This window comes from Rattus norvegicus, chromosome 2 (genome assembly GCF_021556685.1).
Source record: "Rattus norvegicus strain SHRSP/BbbUtx chromosome 2, alternate assembly SHRSP_T2T, whole genome shotgun sequence".
Classification (NCBI taxonomy): domain Eukaryota; kingdom Metazoa; phylum Chordata; class Mammalia; order Rodentia; family Muridae; genus Rattus; species Rattus norvegicus.
Window position 1 is genome coordinate 249,447,658 of NC_141535.1, and position 14,843 is coordinate 249,462,500.

Consider the following 14,843-nt stretch of genomic DNA (forward strand, 5'->3'; position numbering starts at 1 on the left):
TTACCACTCCTCCTCCATGTAGGAGATAATGTATTAATAGTAATTTACTTTGAAGTCTTTCAGTGTTTTAATTGCTGTGTTGCAATTTTTTGTGCTTTCCAGAAGGACTTCTTACTTTTGTGTAGGTTCTATTTGTGCTTGAGAGAGGATAGCTGAGGTCCTCAAATATAGCTCTGAGTTATTGCTGTTACTAAGTGTGACGTAACTCCAGTGAGAGGTAACGAATCTATTCTCCAGGTCCACCACACCACAAGGCTAACACCAGGGCAGTTGTCCCTAACTCATATCTGGAGAATAACTGAGATACCAGAGACACATTTAAGTGCACTGCTGCTGCTCAGTTACCGTATGAATCTAGATCACTGTATAGCTCAAAGAGAAGTAATTAGACCCCGAATGATTCAAAATGGGCTTGCTGCTATTAGATATTTTCAGAGGGCTCCAACAGTGGCTTTCTTCATACCAAGATTTCTTTAGTCTGCTTGTGAATTTTTCTGAAATTTTATTATTCTAGTTTCAAAGTCTGATTTGCATTACTTCCCAAGTCCTCCTGCAGAAGGGGCTACAGTTGTGACAGCTCATCCATACATGAGTGTGGGTAGGATAAGAAAGTTGGTTTTAGGTGGAAAGAGGATGAAGGCTTTGGACATATAAGAGGTGTCAAGAAAATGGCTGATGACATGCTAGAGCCAACTTGTGCTGGCTTGAATAAATTAACTGCACAAAAGCCCAGTTCTGAGTTTAGGGACTACAAGATATTGCTGACCTCAAGAAAAGTCAGCAGAGAGCATTAGCAAGCACCACTGGTCATCCCCTGGAGAATGAGGAAGTTTACAGTTTAGTTAGGCTTTGGTTTCTGTCTGTCTGTCTGTCTCTGTCTGTCTCTGTCTCTGTCTCTGTCTCTGTCTCTCTCTCTCTCTCTGTGTGTGTGTGTGTGTGTGTCTGTGTGTGTGTGTGTGTATGTGTGTGTACTCTCATGTGCATGCACTTAAAGTTGTCGGTATAAAATCTCTATGTTACACTACCCGAAGCATGAATTAAGTTATCTAGAGTTAGGGAATATTACCAGACATTTAACAGTGAGTGTGAGGCATAAAGCCATGGGAGTTTGTCCCACATTTAATTCCCTTCAGAAAGCAGAAAAGAGGCTGCTCTCACTGTTTTCCTATTTTGAGTTGCTTCCTCCACAAAAGGACCACATTAACATACAGGCATAGTGTCACCGGATGAAAATGATTCATTAGTCTCTACTTTGTTGTAACAGAAAAGCATAAATCAGTCTAAGCTGACTGAAGTGGGCATTCTCAGTGCTGACTGAACAAGAAAAAATGTTTCCTTAATAATGGGAATTCTTTCTCTCATTAATATACAGTATTATTTCCTTGCTAATATGTCTACATTTTTGTTTGAAACACATGAACTTGTTACAATGTACATCTCTTCCACCTGTGCTCTATCTCTACCAGGAACGTGGACTTGAAAAAGGATTTACAGGTGCTAAGCATTTAAATTCCATGCCCAGTCAGACTTTTATGCCTTCTAAAGGAACCACCCAAGACCGAAACCAGTTTTCAGCATTGTTCTCAGAGTGCTTCTTTCACCAAGGGAGGACAGGGGTCATCCCCAAAACAGTAAACAATAAATGTGTAAACACAGAAGAAAGAAAACCATGGAAGAATAAAAAAATAAGTAGAAAGATGATGCTTAAAGCAATCTCAAAAGCCATGTGCCTGCTCAGTCCAAAAAGCAAGAGTCTGGTAATCATCAGCTACAATAAACACTGAGCAGCTACGGACTCAGGCTCTACATCATTTCCTGGTGCTTTCGGACCATGGAGAGTCCGTAACAAGCAGGGCTGGATGCATAGCCTAAATACATCAGGTGAACAAACATCAAGTGGCTTTGGGATGCTGACACATGTAGGGCAGTCCATACTTACTTTCTGAAGAGGTAGGTCTTGAAGGTCAAATTTAGACTTAGTCTGCAAGTTTAAAGTCATGCTTCTGCCTGCATGCATTGCTGAAATACCTCCATAGGGCAGCATGCCAAGGTTAACTGTGTTGTGTTTGTAAGCAGCGTTCTGAGTAGAGGAGATAACCATGTGACAGGATGTAAACACGGGCTCCACAAACGGATCATTACATGAACACATCTAAATTCATAACATTGAACTGTAAGCGGGCAAACAGTAACTCTTTATAAACATGCGCTCAGTCAGACAAAAGCATACAGTAACAGGGTTAGTTGTGCACAAAATGAGTACCGTCCAGAGCTACAGAAATGACAAGAGCAAAGATAACACTGTTTACACCTACTCTTACATCAAGCCTAAGGTCTGTCTCTTAGATACCATGATCCTGGCTTGAGACAATACTGTTCATCTGCAGTAGTCTATTAGTTTTGCAAATTTGAACAGTGAGGTTTTTTAATAAGATCCCCTCTGCTATAAATCTCAGTGTCTCACATTGTCAGATTACATATATAAAAGACAGATGTTAACTTTTAACTCTGCCTGAGCTAATGTGAGGCAGCCTTAAGGGCAGTTATAATTTAAAAATGGTTGATGCTATTCCCTTTTTATTTTAGTATGCATCAAATATCTGCACAGTACTCTGGCAACATTTATATTGTGAATATCCTTCATCAGGTACTAATGAACCGTAATTTTTAAAATTTTTCTCTTCAGTAGTTAAGATGTTTTAAGATGGCCTGGCATCAACTTTCAATCTCAGTGGACACACAGTCATTGGCAATGCTTGCTTCTGTCAGTAATTCTCTTATTTTATGCAGTAGACATTTTCTTAGTTACCATTGAGAACTAATGGCTGGATACTATTCCCACCAGAGTTTGGTGAGCTATGGAGGGAGATGACTAGACATAACACTTGTCTGCAAATTCAGTTTGTTAAGGCCTAGGGACTTAAGTTCCCTGTTACCGTGCCAAAAGTGAAAAAGACTCTCAACTTTTTCTTCTTGTTCGGGGTTAATTCCCTATTGTCCAATAGAGATCAAGCAATATCAGACACTTGGACTCATGTTTTATTCTTGGTCACAGAGGGGCTCTGTTATGGAAGCCTTTGTGATGAATGGAGAAAATGGTACCTTTTTTCTAGTACTTGAAAGCTGTCTCTCCAAGGCCAACAACTGAGATATTTGCCAAGTCCATGTTGGACTGTTAAGCCTATAGCTGGAGCAGATCTGTAGACAGTTGGCTTTTATGTGAAATCACAAAGACCTTGTAGCTGCTGGAATTACTGTTTGCTCAGGATTGGACAGCTTTCGGAAGAAAGAAGTACCCCGAATTTCTGGTGTCATCTGATTGTGGACAGAATGTTAAGAGCTCAGCTCTGTCAGAACTATTTAACATTATGATATGTGCTCTGGCACCATGAACTCATTTGGGAGATTAGCCAGAAGATTTCAAAGGAGACGCAGCTTGAGTTACTGCTGAGTAACTCAGCGGACTAGGGAGGGAAACGCCACTTGGAATAAAACAGAAGAAAGCTCCTAGAAAACTGTGGCTTGGAGCGGTGGTCTGAAGTAACTCAACTTCTTGAATCAAATGGGAAACAATTGAATATATATCAAAATTGCTCTGAAAAATTAGTGCCGGAACCAGAGAATCATAAACAAACAGAACCCAATAGAAAAGGGAGGTGTCATCACAACAATGAAAAAAAAAAACACAGATAAATTCATGTTAGCCATCTGGCTCAGGCAGGACCTTCAGATCTACTTATCCAAACCCACCCCTATACTCTCTCCAGCTACAGGAGTCACCTACTTCTTAGTGTCTGATTTCAACGTGTGTGGGACACATCTATCCAGGACACCATTGATGAGAACGAATACGTCACACCTGTCATTCCATTTATGCTTTGTTTCCATTCATTCTTCTGTTTCCAATTACTAGCCATCTTACATACGCTCCCCATACCCTCTTAGAACCTCTCTTAGTTCATATTACCCTGTTGTATATGGTCATGTCTACACGAGGCCAGAGTTCCTGACTGGATTGTATTATTGGACCTTAAATGTTCACCCTTAAGTTACCTGTTTATGTGAGGATATAACTTGAGGTAAAGCATGTACCATCTGGCCAGGTGTCTCCTATGACGTTGGCCATGAGACTTTTTTAAACAAAGCTTCCTTCAAAGAGATGGAGTATACTTATTTGAAACATTTTGATGAAATACTTTGCAAGGCAGAGCTAATTTTCATGCTGAGAAATTAATGCTCACAGCCACATTTGTGAGTTCATTCTTTCTCTAGGGAAATTGTTTCCTTGTCGTGTAGACACAGCCTACAAATCAGATTTAAAATGAAAGACTTAACACAGTGAACTTGCTCTATAAAAGCAGAACATTAAATACAACTGAGGCGACTGTGTGAAGCACCCTGGTGGGTAAAATACTCAACACCCAACTTGAAGACACAAGAGGGGAAGGACCCATTTTGCAAACAATCCTTAACTTTGACGTGAGTCTGGGGCACACACAGTCTTCTGACCTAGAGCCAAAAGGCTCAGTGAACGATGGTGCAGATGGCCAAAACTCTAGAAAATAAAATTCCTGGTTTCTCTTAGAGAGATTCAGGCAGACAACAAGAGCTGATTCTAAGCTTCGCACTATTTTTCTGTTTCTGTTTTTAATTCTCCAAATCGCTGTTCACTCCACACAGTATTATGACTCAATTTTTAACTGAATTAGGATTAATTTGGGATTTATTTCCTTGTTTTGCTACATTATACACACTAATTTTTTCATTTGTTGTCCTTCTTGAGACATTATCTGCATTTGTTGTTTGTAGATTGACTTGAAGTTTAGAATTTCCTTCCACATAAAAGCCAATATTGCAAATGGCAGGATTTTTTAATCGAATAAAATAGTGTGTAGGAGGGCATTTAATCTCTGCTTATTTTATTTTTCTGTTACTTGCTGGGAAGATTATTGCTCATTAGAAGTAATAACTTCAGTTGTCCCTTAGCTGTAGCTATGTGAAAATTTTATAAACAAATTAAGCCTGAGTTTAATATAAGTGAGTCCATGTGGAAAAGGGTAAAATACTCACTTTTTATAGACTCAATAAAAATAACACTCTTTAGGTCACCTGGGAACAGTTTTGGGTCCTGGGAGAGGCGGCCTTGTTTTCATGGCTAGAAAAACATCGAAGCACCATCCCAGATAATAGAGTTAAATTCTTTCTTACCAACAATATTTAGGCTATCTTTGCTAAGTAATTCACCTGGCAGTCATGACTTCTCAGAAAGCATTAGCAACACTGACAGCAAACTGTTGCAACTCATCTCCCCCACAAGATAAAAGTAAAATTCTGGGAGCTCTCATTCCTGTAACTCATGCGCTACCACATGTGCTCAGAGACTCCAGGAAAGGAAAACCCAAGGCAGGAGGGAATTCTTACAAAGAAACGCCAGACATACCCTGTCTAACCTTCTAGCTTCTATATGTCTAAGCAGCTGCTGTCTCCAGTCTGCCGGCATTTTGCCACAGCTCTCCTCTCCCTTCACAGGGGTGGGCCTTGTCTTTATATCACTGTTATCTGATGTCTTGTCACCATAGTTACCCAAGTTATAGTCAGATGGTATTTTTTCCAGGAGGGCTGCCATGGTAGGCCTAGCTGAAACTGGCCTGGTTTGGGAGGCCCCGTAACTCTCTGTGCTGTAGCTCCTGGCAGACAGTGGCCTCCTCTGGGTAAGGTTTTTAGCAGGAAAACTTCCCGCCTGCGCTTTCACTTCTTGATATGAAGGGTGCTCATCTTCGTACCTGCCATTCCTCTTGAGGAATTGGGGATCAGTCATTGAAACGCTGCTCTGGCCTTCCAGCCCTCCCCTATAGGCTGCTCGGCCATACCTGTCACCAGGGGGCAGCTCGTGGGGCTCACTGACCCTTCTGAACATGGCCATCTCTGTGGAGCTGGCCAGGGAGTCAGCCCTCCTTAGGAAGCCTGCCCTGGGCCCCTGGCTGGCGAACTGAGCATTCACCATGGCATCCTCATTTACAGATGGTTGGGAAAAGGAGAACATCTGCTCCATGGGTGGGTATCCTCTATAGGCTCTGGGGCTGACGAGATCCTTGGCGATGTTTTTACCGGGCTGTTGTACATACTCAGAATTGTGTGCAAAAGGGGGTGGGATCCTCTTCTCTGCTTTTACTTCCACCGCTCCTTGTGGATTGAAGCTTTGGTCAAACTGATAGACCTTCTTAGTCATAGATGCTTTTTGTTGGGGTGGGCCTTTACTACTTCCGTACATGAGCATTTCGTCATCCAGCATGGGTACCGACTGGCTCCTGGACATACTGGACATGCCGTGCTCTGGTCCCAAGAACTTGTCTGGCCGCTCGTGGCTTCCTAAGTGATCGCTTCCAGAGGCATAGTTTTCCAGTGGAATGTTATAGACCTTGTAGGTACCGACGTCAATCTCATCAATACTCTGGGACTTTTTGAACTTGTTGGACTTTATATCTTTCATGAGCGGGGAAAGCCTCTCCGTGCTTTTGCTAATTGCAATAACACCTTTAGACGAATCTGGGCGGCAGTGGATTTGAGAAAAGACATTACCGAGACTCCGGTTGGGGGTGGGGTCGTGGTACTCCCATGGCACTCCCGGAGAAAAGGGACCTGGTGTCTCTGTAGGCTCCTTCATGTGGTCTTTTCTTTCAGGCAAGGGACTGGTAGTAGGGGTTGTTTCTAATTTGGAGGGAAAAGCAGTCCTGTCCTCAAATGGACTGGGGGTTCTGGTCCAATTCTGCCAGGGATTGGAAGGAGGCACTTCTGTTTCTGGTGTGTGTCTGTGGGTGGACTGCTCCAGTTCCAGGGGAACACCGACAATCCTTTCTTGCCTGATTAAAGGCCTGCGCCCATGAGCAGGTACGCTTCTAGCCTTGGAGCTTAAGAGAGGGTTATTGTTGGCATTCTCGCCTGTGGCTTCCTCGGAGACAAAACCTGTGTTATCGTAATGGGAGCCATCGGTCCAGTTGTCAGGGAAAGCATCACTCATTGGCAGCCGATCAGGACGCTGGGGGAGGTTCCCTGGAGGGACAGCCTCCCGTTGGGTGAGTAATGGCTTTGCATCTAGAGGCTGTGGGAAAGGTGGTGCAATCCTGTGAACATAAGCAGGAGGAGAAAAATGACCAAGAGGGAAGAGGTGACTTTTCTAGAAGAAGAATATTGAACAGTGAACACCACCAGCCTTTGTATAGCTCATTTATCCCCACCTGGCTTATGGTAAAGTCACATTATTTCATGTCCACCATCCAAAAAGAAGAAGAAGAAGAAGAAGAGGAAGAAGAAGAAGAAGAAGAAGAAGAAGAAGAAGAAGAAGAAGAAGAAGAAGAAGAAGAAGAAGAAGAAGAAGAAGAAGCAGCCCAGTTTAACATGCTCTGACTTTCATATCTTCTGAGTAAGCATGACTTTGTAGCACACTAGGAAACTGACTAGTGTACTTATTGTATACCATCTTAGGTCTTTCCATAGAATGCAAACATGAGGAGGAAGGTCTTTTCTGGGCTCAGGATAGATGTTGGCTAAATGGGTGATTGAATGAAGTAAGTGCTCTTTCAACCATGGTCTTTGAAGATTGACTGGTAAGGGGATTTCTACTACTTATCCCTAGAATTTCTGACTCAGAACACTTCCAAGCCACCAGATGAGAGAACTTAAAAATGATTGGTATTTCTAATGAGTGCAAGCTGTCTTCAGATAAGGCCAACTCTCCAGTTTTGCTTTATTTCATTAATTTGTTGGGACTGGGGAGACCTTCTAGAAAGTCCCAGAGACCTGGATGTGAGGGACGCCTGTGACTCAATGGGGGTGACCTTAGCCAAGATGTCCAATTGTTGGGAGAGGGAACTTGAAAAGACCATCTCCAGTAGATAGTCAGGGCCCCAAGTGGAGCGATGGGGTTGATAACTCACTGTCAAAATTTATGACCCAGAATTGTTCCTGTCTAAAAGAAATGAAGGGGTAAAAAATGGAACAGAGACTGAGGGGAAAGGCTGTTCAGTGACCAGTCTAACTTGGGATCCATCTCATGGGGGTGGGGAGGGGAAGAAGGCCTGACACTGTTATTGATGCTATGTTGTGCTTACAGATAGGAGCCTAGCATAGCTGTCCTCTGAGAGGCTGTACCAGCAGGTGACTGAGACAGATGCAGATACAGCTAACCATTAAAGTGAGGTTGGATACCCTTATGGAAGAGTTAGGGGAAGGACTGAAGGAGCTGAAGGGGATGGCAATCCCATAGGAAGACCAACAATCTCAACTAACTGGGACACCTAGGAGTTTCCAGAGACTAAGCCACCAACCAAAGAGCATATGAAGGTTGGTGTAAGGCTCCTGGCATATATGTAACAGAAGATTGCTTTCTCTGGCCTCAGTTGGAGAGGATGTACCTAATCCTGCAGAGACTTGAGGCACCAGGGAAGGGGGATTCCTCGGGGGTAAGAAGCGGGGCACCCTTTAGAGGCAAAGGGGAGGGGGAAATGGGAAAAAGAACTGTGGGAGGGGGAATCAGGAGGGGGCAATCTCTGGAATGTAAATAAATAAAATAATCAATTACAAATAGCATAAAAAGCATCTTTGCCATTAGACTTTGTTCTAATTTGGTCCTCTCCTTTATTCTTCTTCTCCAAGTGTTCCTTTTCACTTCTTGTCACATGATTCTGTTGCCTTTTCTTTCCTCCTCCCTTAAGATTTCTTCCTTCTCATGATTTTGTACTCTTCTATTGGCCTATAGATAGTATACCTGGGCATTGTCTATAATATTGTCTGTACTATGGCATCAGCCTAGTAGCACATAATAGCCAATGGCCACTTCCAGCATATGCCTGATTTCCTGAGAATGTATGAATTCATTTGCTAATAATGCTGAATTATGCATACTTATAATCCAATATATATTCATTATTAGGGATGGTCAAACACACATTTTCACTTTCAAGCTTTTAGTTCCCACTGAGTTTCCAGAGTCTTTTCCCACTGACCTTGCATGGCTCCCAGGCTCTGGAGGATGGCATTGATGCCCTCCAAAGTCCCAGGTGAGCCCAAACACTTACCTGCATATTCTATTTTCTGTGCCACTCACATGCCAAACACAATTCCAAAATCAAGCAGATTCCACTTTGTCAAAGTTGCTGAAAAGGAGCATTTGGGAACACAGAAGGAGGGAATTCTCAACACACCTGTTACCCCACAAAGAGTTATGCACGGCATCTTTAGTTGTTGGCTGCAAGGACCCCACTTTCACCCGGGTGTTGGAGGATGCTGAGGAAGCCTGGGAGGGCGAGTAGTCTGAGTAGGTGCCTGAGGAGACACTGTTATTCAGACAGTGAGTTTTGTCAACTTCAGACTCATCAGTTGATTCTGAAATTTAAAGGGGAAACATGTTACAATGCTACAAACACTGACGGATACAAAAGAAGTATGAAAGGCAGATTCCGTATGGATTAATGTCAGAAGCACACATGTGCAAGTACTTATAGACTATGGCATGTCATAATGTATAAGTGGCGGTTTGTCATGCACATGCATCAGGCACAGTTCCACATCGGCTTCACGATGTTACCTTTTTTGTCCTTCCCTAGCAGAACAAGTTTGGGTGGGTACAGAGGGGTCTCAGCTAATGAAGGGTGAAGTTCCCCAATCCTCATTTCATTAGCTGGATGAACAAAAGAATCCTGAGAGATATAATAATACAGGACAAGGAAAGTAAACATTTAAATAACGGTTAACCAAGATGGCAATATCTTATTTGGCTCAGACTCAAAGATGCGGCCCTAGACTTTAATTCACCGCGGGGCACTGCAAAAATAACCTTGTGTCTCTAATTGAGCATTAATTATTTTTCTAATTTATATGAGCCCATTTATTCATTATATGTGTTTTTGGATGCTATTTGTATGCCTGGCACTGTGCAAAGAACTGTGGAGGTTTCCCAGAAAGACACAACATGGTCTTTTGGGAATTTCCAATCTAATTGAGATGGAACAGATCTCATTTCAACACAGCATTGGATTATGTTGCACCCTCCACAGGCAGTGTGGCTCATAGTTATATATGCTGGATATGAGAATTCTAGAGGCTGAACTTCCATGAGTTCCAAGTGGGAAGGGCATTGCTGACCAGTGAGATCTTTGTTCTATCTCTTCACAATATCTTGCTGGTGGCCTAGTAGTCCTACACCCCTGGCCTCTGCTCTTCAATCCCTGCTGTGTCCCAGGTGACTGTATTGGCAGTCACTGTGGGTCTGCTGTGCCTCCTTCCTGGGTTATTAGCATTTTCATGGCCAATTCCAACCTACTTAATCTTCACTGCATAACAAATGTTGGATGTAATAAATGGCAGTGGTGCCAGAATATGACTTTATTATAAAGAATGAACAATATAAAAGTCCCACAAGCTTGGAAATCACCCCTCTCAATTTATTTCATTTTATGGTTTATTTCAATTTATGGTACATAAATGCACTACTTGTACATAATTCCTGTGGAGGCCAGAAGAGGGCATTAGATTTCCTGGAATTGGAGTTAACACTGTAGGTGCTGATGAAACTCGGTCCTCTGCAAAAGCAACCAGAGATCTCAGCCGGTGAACAGTCTCCCCAGTGTACAAATTCCTTGAGTTTAAATTTCTAGAATTCAGATAATTCCCAATTAAACAGGTATCAGGAGAATGTTAAGAGAGCCAAAATTTAAATTCCCACTTTCTATACATAACAGCTGTGTCTGTTAATTTCTTTATGATAATTTGAATTCAAAGAAGAACACTTAAAGTTTTATTTGTTTGTTTGTTCACCTGTGTGTTAGTATCTTGTTAATTTGGAGCACTGGACTAACACAAGTAGAAATGTTTTGTTGAGTTGGAGAAGGATTTACTTAGATAAAATAGGAATTTGGAAAGATTTGTCTAGTGTTTGGTTGGTGTAAATAGGCAGATGCAAACACTCAAAGGGGCAGGCTATAGGCTTCTAGTATTTCAGAAAAACACATCAATTTCTTTAATTCTTAACTAAAATTTTATCTCTTGAACTTATTTTTGGGGGTGTATGAGAATATTTACTCATGGAAAACCAACACCTCTCTGATATTTATCAATTTTTAAAAGAATAGCATTCCAAGGAAGATGGAGAGTGAACTATCAATTAGTTCAACTGTTTCACTGGACCTGGGCTCACAAAAAACACTTAACCAAGACTCAGCGTTAAAATGTGGTTCTCTTGGATTCCCACACAGCTAGTTCCCCCTTCAGAGTGAGGCTACGAGTGAGGCCCCCAGTACCAGGGACTTAAAACAGACAATCTGATTTGAAAGAGGTCCCAAAGAGAAGAGGATGATGAAAAACCTAGAGTTGAAGAGAGAAATCTGCATTTCCATGGAGTTTTTTAAGTTCAGTGCAAAAAATGCACAGTAAAATTTTAAGTTGGTATAATAAAGAGTAAAAGACTGTGAATGACTTGGGAAGAATTTATAAGAAGATGCAAGCTGGAGAAGCACTTCTGTGCAAGGAGGAAGACATGCCAACCTGTCAATCATGGGAACCATCTCTGTGTCCTGTTTCTGTCTCATCACTTATTAATCGGGTACCTTGGGCAAGGTGAAGCCTTCTCAGTCCTGCATCCAACATATCCATCAGATGAAGGTGGTAGGAAATAGAATTAGTGCTAATTAATTTCTGTCTAGTCTATGAAGGTAAAGGTAGTTTATTTGTGTGAAACAACTCAGGTAGGAGGTATGCTTAGATGACATGTAATACAAATAAAAGAGTTTCTTGAAATAGCAAAATAAAAGAAATGAGATGCAAGAACAAAATCAAGCAGTTACATCAGCACAGAATGTAACATTACTTCTTTTGTCTCACGGTCTACAACTCAGTGCTTAGGATATCTTGATTCTATGCATCAGTTTTTTAAAGCTGTGATCAGGGCTCTGCATGGCCCAACTAGGGTATGAGTTTCTGGCCCTGTTCAAAACCGAGGAAGGCAAAGTTTTGAGGCTGCCTCCATGGTGGTAAAGTAAAAAGCTTTGTTAAATGGCTCATCTGAAATTCATCTAAATGTGTCTCTTGTTGAGAAGAATGAAGTAGAGAGAGAAAAGCTGAAATGTCCTTTCCTTTTTTAATCCCATTACCCTTCCTTTATTGAAACAAAATCTTGGCTCTTAATAACACAAAGAAAGAGAATCCTAAGGTAAGAGACAAGAAGAATGAAAGTTTATTTTTGAGCATTTGAGTTAATAAAAGCAACAAGAGAAAAAACTTCAGGGACAGTAGAATGATTTTCATTATTAGGCAGATAATATGTCTTCTCGGTAGACGGAAAATAGGCTTGTATCATTTTTGACTATGGTAGATATAGTAAGTAGGTATCCAGATAGATATATGCAGAACAATAAAGAGAATAGGACAGGAATTGGGTTTTTTTTCCTTGAGGAATGTTCTGGGGTTATCATTTACTTTAGCCTTCTATACCAAGTGGTGTGCTTAGCTTTGTGTATAAATACCTATTGTCACCCTAGTCCATCTCCCCAGGGTCTCTTAGCACTTACATTTTTAGAGGTAAAGAAATTGTGGCCTGGATATACCTCCCGTGCTAAGGTCAGCAACAAATTTGATCCAAGAGAGCAGTTCTTGCCTCCTAGACTTAAAAACCCTCTCCCACAGTTCCCAAACTGTGCTCTGAGGTACTCATGGAGGCCATTGCTAACTCACAGAGAATTATGGGTTGTAGAGCGTATTTCAGGGCAGCAATATGTGAGAACAACCAGACAGATGTGAACCACTGGCTCACTGTTGCACTTGGTTTCAACATTTGGCCACATTTTCTTGGTCTCAATCTACAGTAAGCTGGATTTTGGTGACTGTGATGATCAAAAAGTAAAACTTAAATGCTAGTGCGTCTGAGAGCTGTGTTTCCTATGACCTCTAGCTTTGAGAAAATGTGGTTAGCATCTGATGTTTCTTAATATTTTTGCTTTGGTTATTTGTAATAAGGGAAAACATTTCCTTTCCTAGTTTATGCATTTTATTTTTACAATGACCTCAAAGGAGGTTATATTTACTAAGTTGCACCTAGCTATGTTCTATGAAAATGTGAAGTATTATTTCAGTCTATGGACACTATAGCAAAAATTGCTGAGATATAGAGGGCTCATATCTCAAAAAGATATGTAGATAAATTCATCAAGAATTCCTTCAATGCACAGATGAAGGGTGACTACACAAGGTAGCCAACAAAGATGAATCCATTCAGCAAAACCTCAAAAACTCACCCAGCCTTCCATGGACTTCTCATTGGATGGAGAGTCAGATTATAAAACTAGACTTAACTAATCCATTGTTTTATTCCACGAATATTCATTGTGTGCTCTTTTTGTGCTGGATTTGGTGTGAATATAGATGCTCCCAGCTTGTAGCTCTATCTTACTAGATATATAACTTGAAAGTATCATTAAGTAAAAATGCTTTTGATATTTTTAACACTGCATTTTACAGCCCAGCAGCCCAGCACACTGTAGTGGATGTGGTGTGTACTTGGAATTCTGCAGCTGCTGAAGGGCATGTGGCTTGTTGTTGAGTATGGAGAGCACATTGTTAGCCCAGCAAAAGGTCAGAATCCAAAATTGGAGCATGGTTTTTTACTAAGAGCTGATGGCTTTGGCAGCAATGCAAAGTTGAAAAACTCCAACTTGAATCATCACACACTACACAAGAGAAAAATGACTCTTATTCTCTGAAACTGTCTGAAGGTAATATACGAAGTCATTGTAAATGTCATCATTGCGTTCAATGCAAAAAAACAGAGAAGCAGTAGAGTAAGCCAGGAGGTTAGACTAATCAGGAATGGCCCTTTGAGATTTAAAGGGTGAGGGCATACTAGTCATGCACTGAGCTGGGAATGAGCACACAGACTTCAGATGACATCATGAAAGAAAAAGGCAGGAAAGGAAAGCTTTGCTGTCACCAGCTCTCTTGATTCCTATGGCTGTCCTGGCTCTGTTCTTTAACTAGTATGACTGTGAAGAAAGTCTTGGGTATGGAAAAGGTCAGCTGGGGCTGGCTTTTTCTTTCAATCACTTGGCTGCTTATGAAATGAATTTTATTTTGTTTTGCCTTTTTGAGATAGGATCTCATGTATCCCAGGTTAGCCTTGAACTTACTGTTAGGCAAAGATGATTTTCAATTCCTCATTCCCCTTCCCCCACCCCCAAGTACACCATTACACTAGTTACTTTGTATTGTCTTCCCAATTTACCTTTTTCAGTCTTGCTTACCTCAATTCTTCATTTTTTCTACCTTAGTTAAGATGTTTAACCACCTGGCTGAATCTATTAAGAAGTGTGTAATTCTCTATTACACAGTCTACACATACTACTGACAAAGTGGTACAAGCTTGCAGTCACGGTCCTCAGGAGGCAGAAGCAGGAAAGTTTTGAATTTGTAACCAGTTTTGGCTAATATAAAAACATTGAAACCCCGAATAAAAAATGCAAAATATATACATTTGCAAAATGCACAATAAATGCAGTCTTCATAATTAATAACATACTTGGTTATCCATACTAATTAAATCAGGACACTGAATAAAATGAAGCGTGGCCCTTAATTTGGCTATATTTAAGAGGGCGATGAAAGGATGAGAAGATACAGTCTTGATTTCAGAAAAAGTATTGAAATCTCCGTCGGAATTTCTTTTTACAGAGATCACATCTGCAAATGGAGAAAGGGATGCGGCAGATCACACAGGAGATGTGAAATTGGGAGTCCGCTTCCACTGTAGCTTCCCTAGCTAATGAAGAACCTCAGACTTTCCCCCCAGCAGTAAGAAGCTA

At 41.3% G+C, this 14,843-nt stretch overlaps 1 protein-coding gene across 7 annotated transcripts in view; it reads right to left on the reverse strand.

The window, feature by feature from the left end:
* Lrrc7 (leucine rich repeat containing 7) overlaps positions 1 to 14,843 on the reverse strand; it is a 479,249-nt gene that overhangs the window by 55,682 nt on the left and 408,724 nt on the right. For 4 of the 7 annotated variants that reach the window (XM_087614691.1, XM_087614694.1, XM_087614690.1 and 1 more), the window contains 3 exon segments: positions 9,584 to 9,695; positions 9,201 to 9,381; positions 5,441 to 7,121 (listed from right to left, as the gene is read on the reverse strand). In XM_087614691.1, the coding sequence (XP_087470817.1) occupies positions 5,441 to 7,121; positions 9,201 to 9,381; positions 9,584 to 9,695 (1,974 nt within the window). 7 annotated transcript variants of the gene reach the window in all.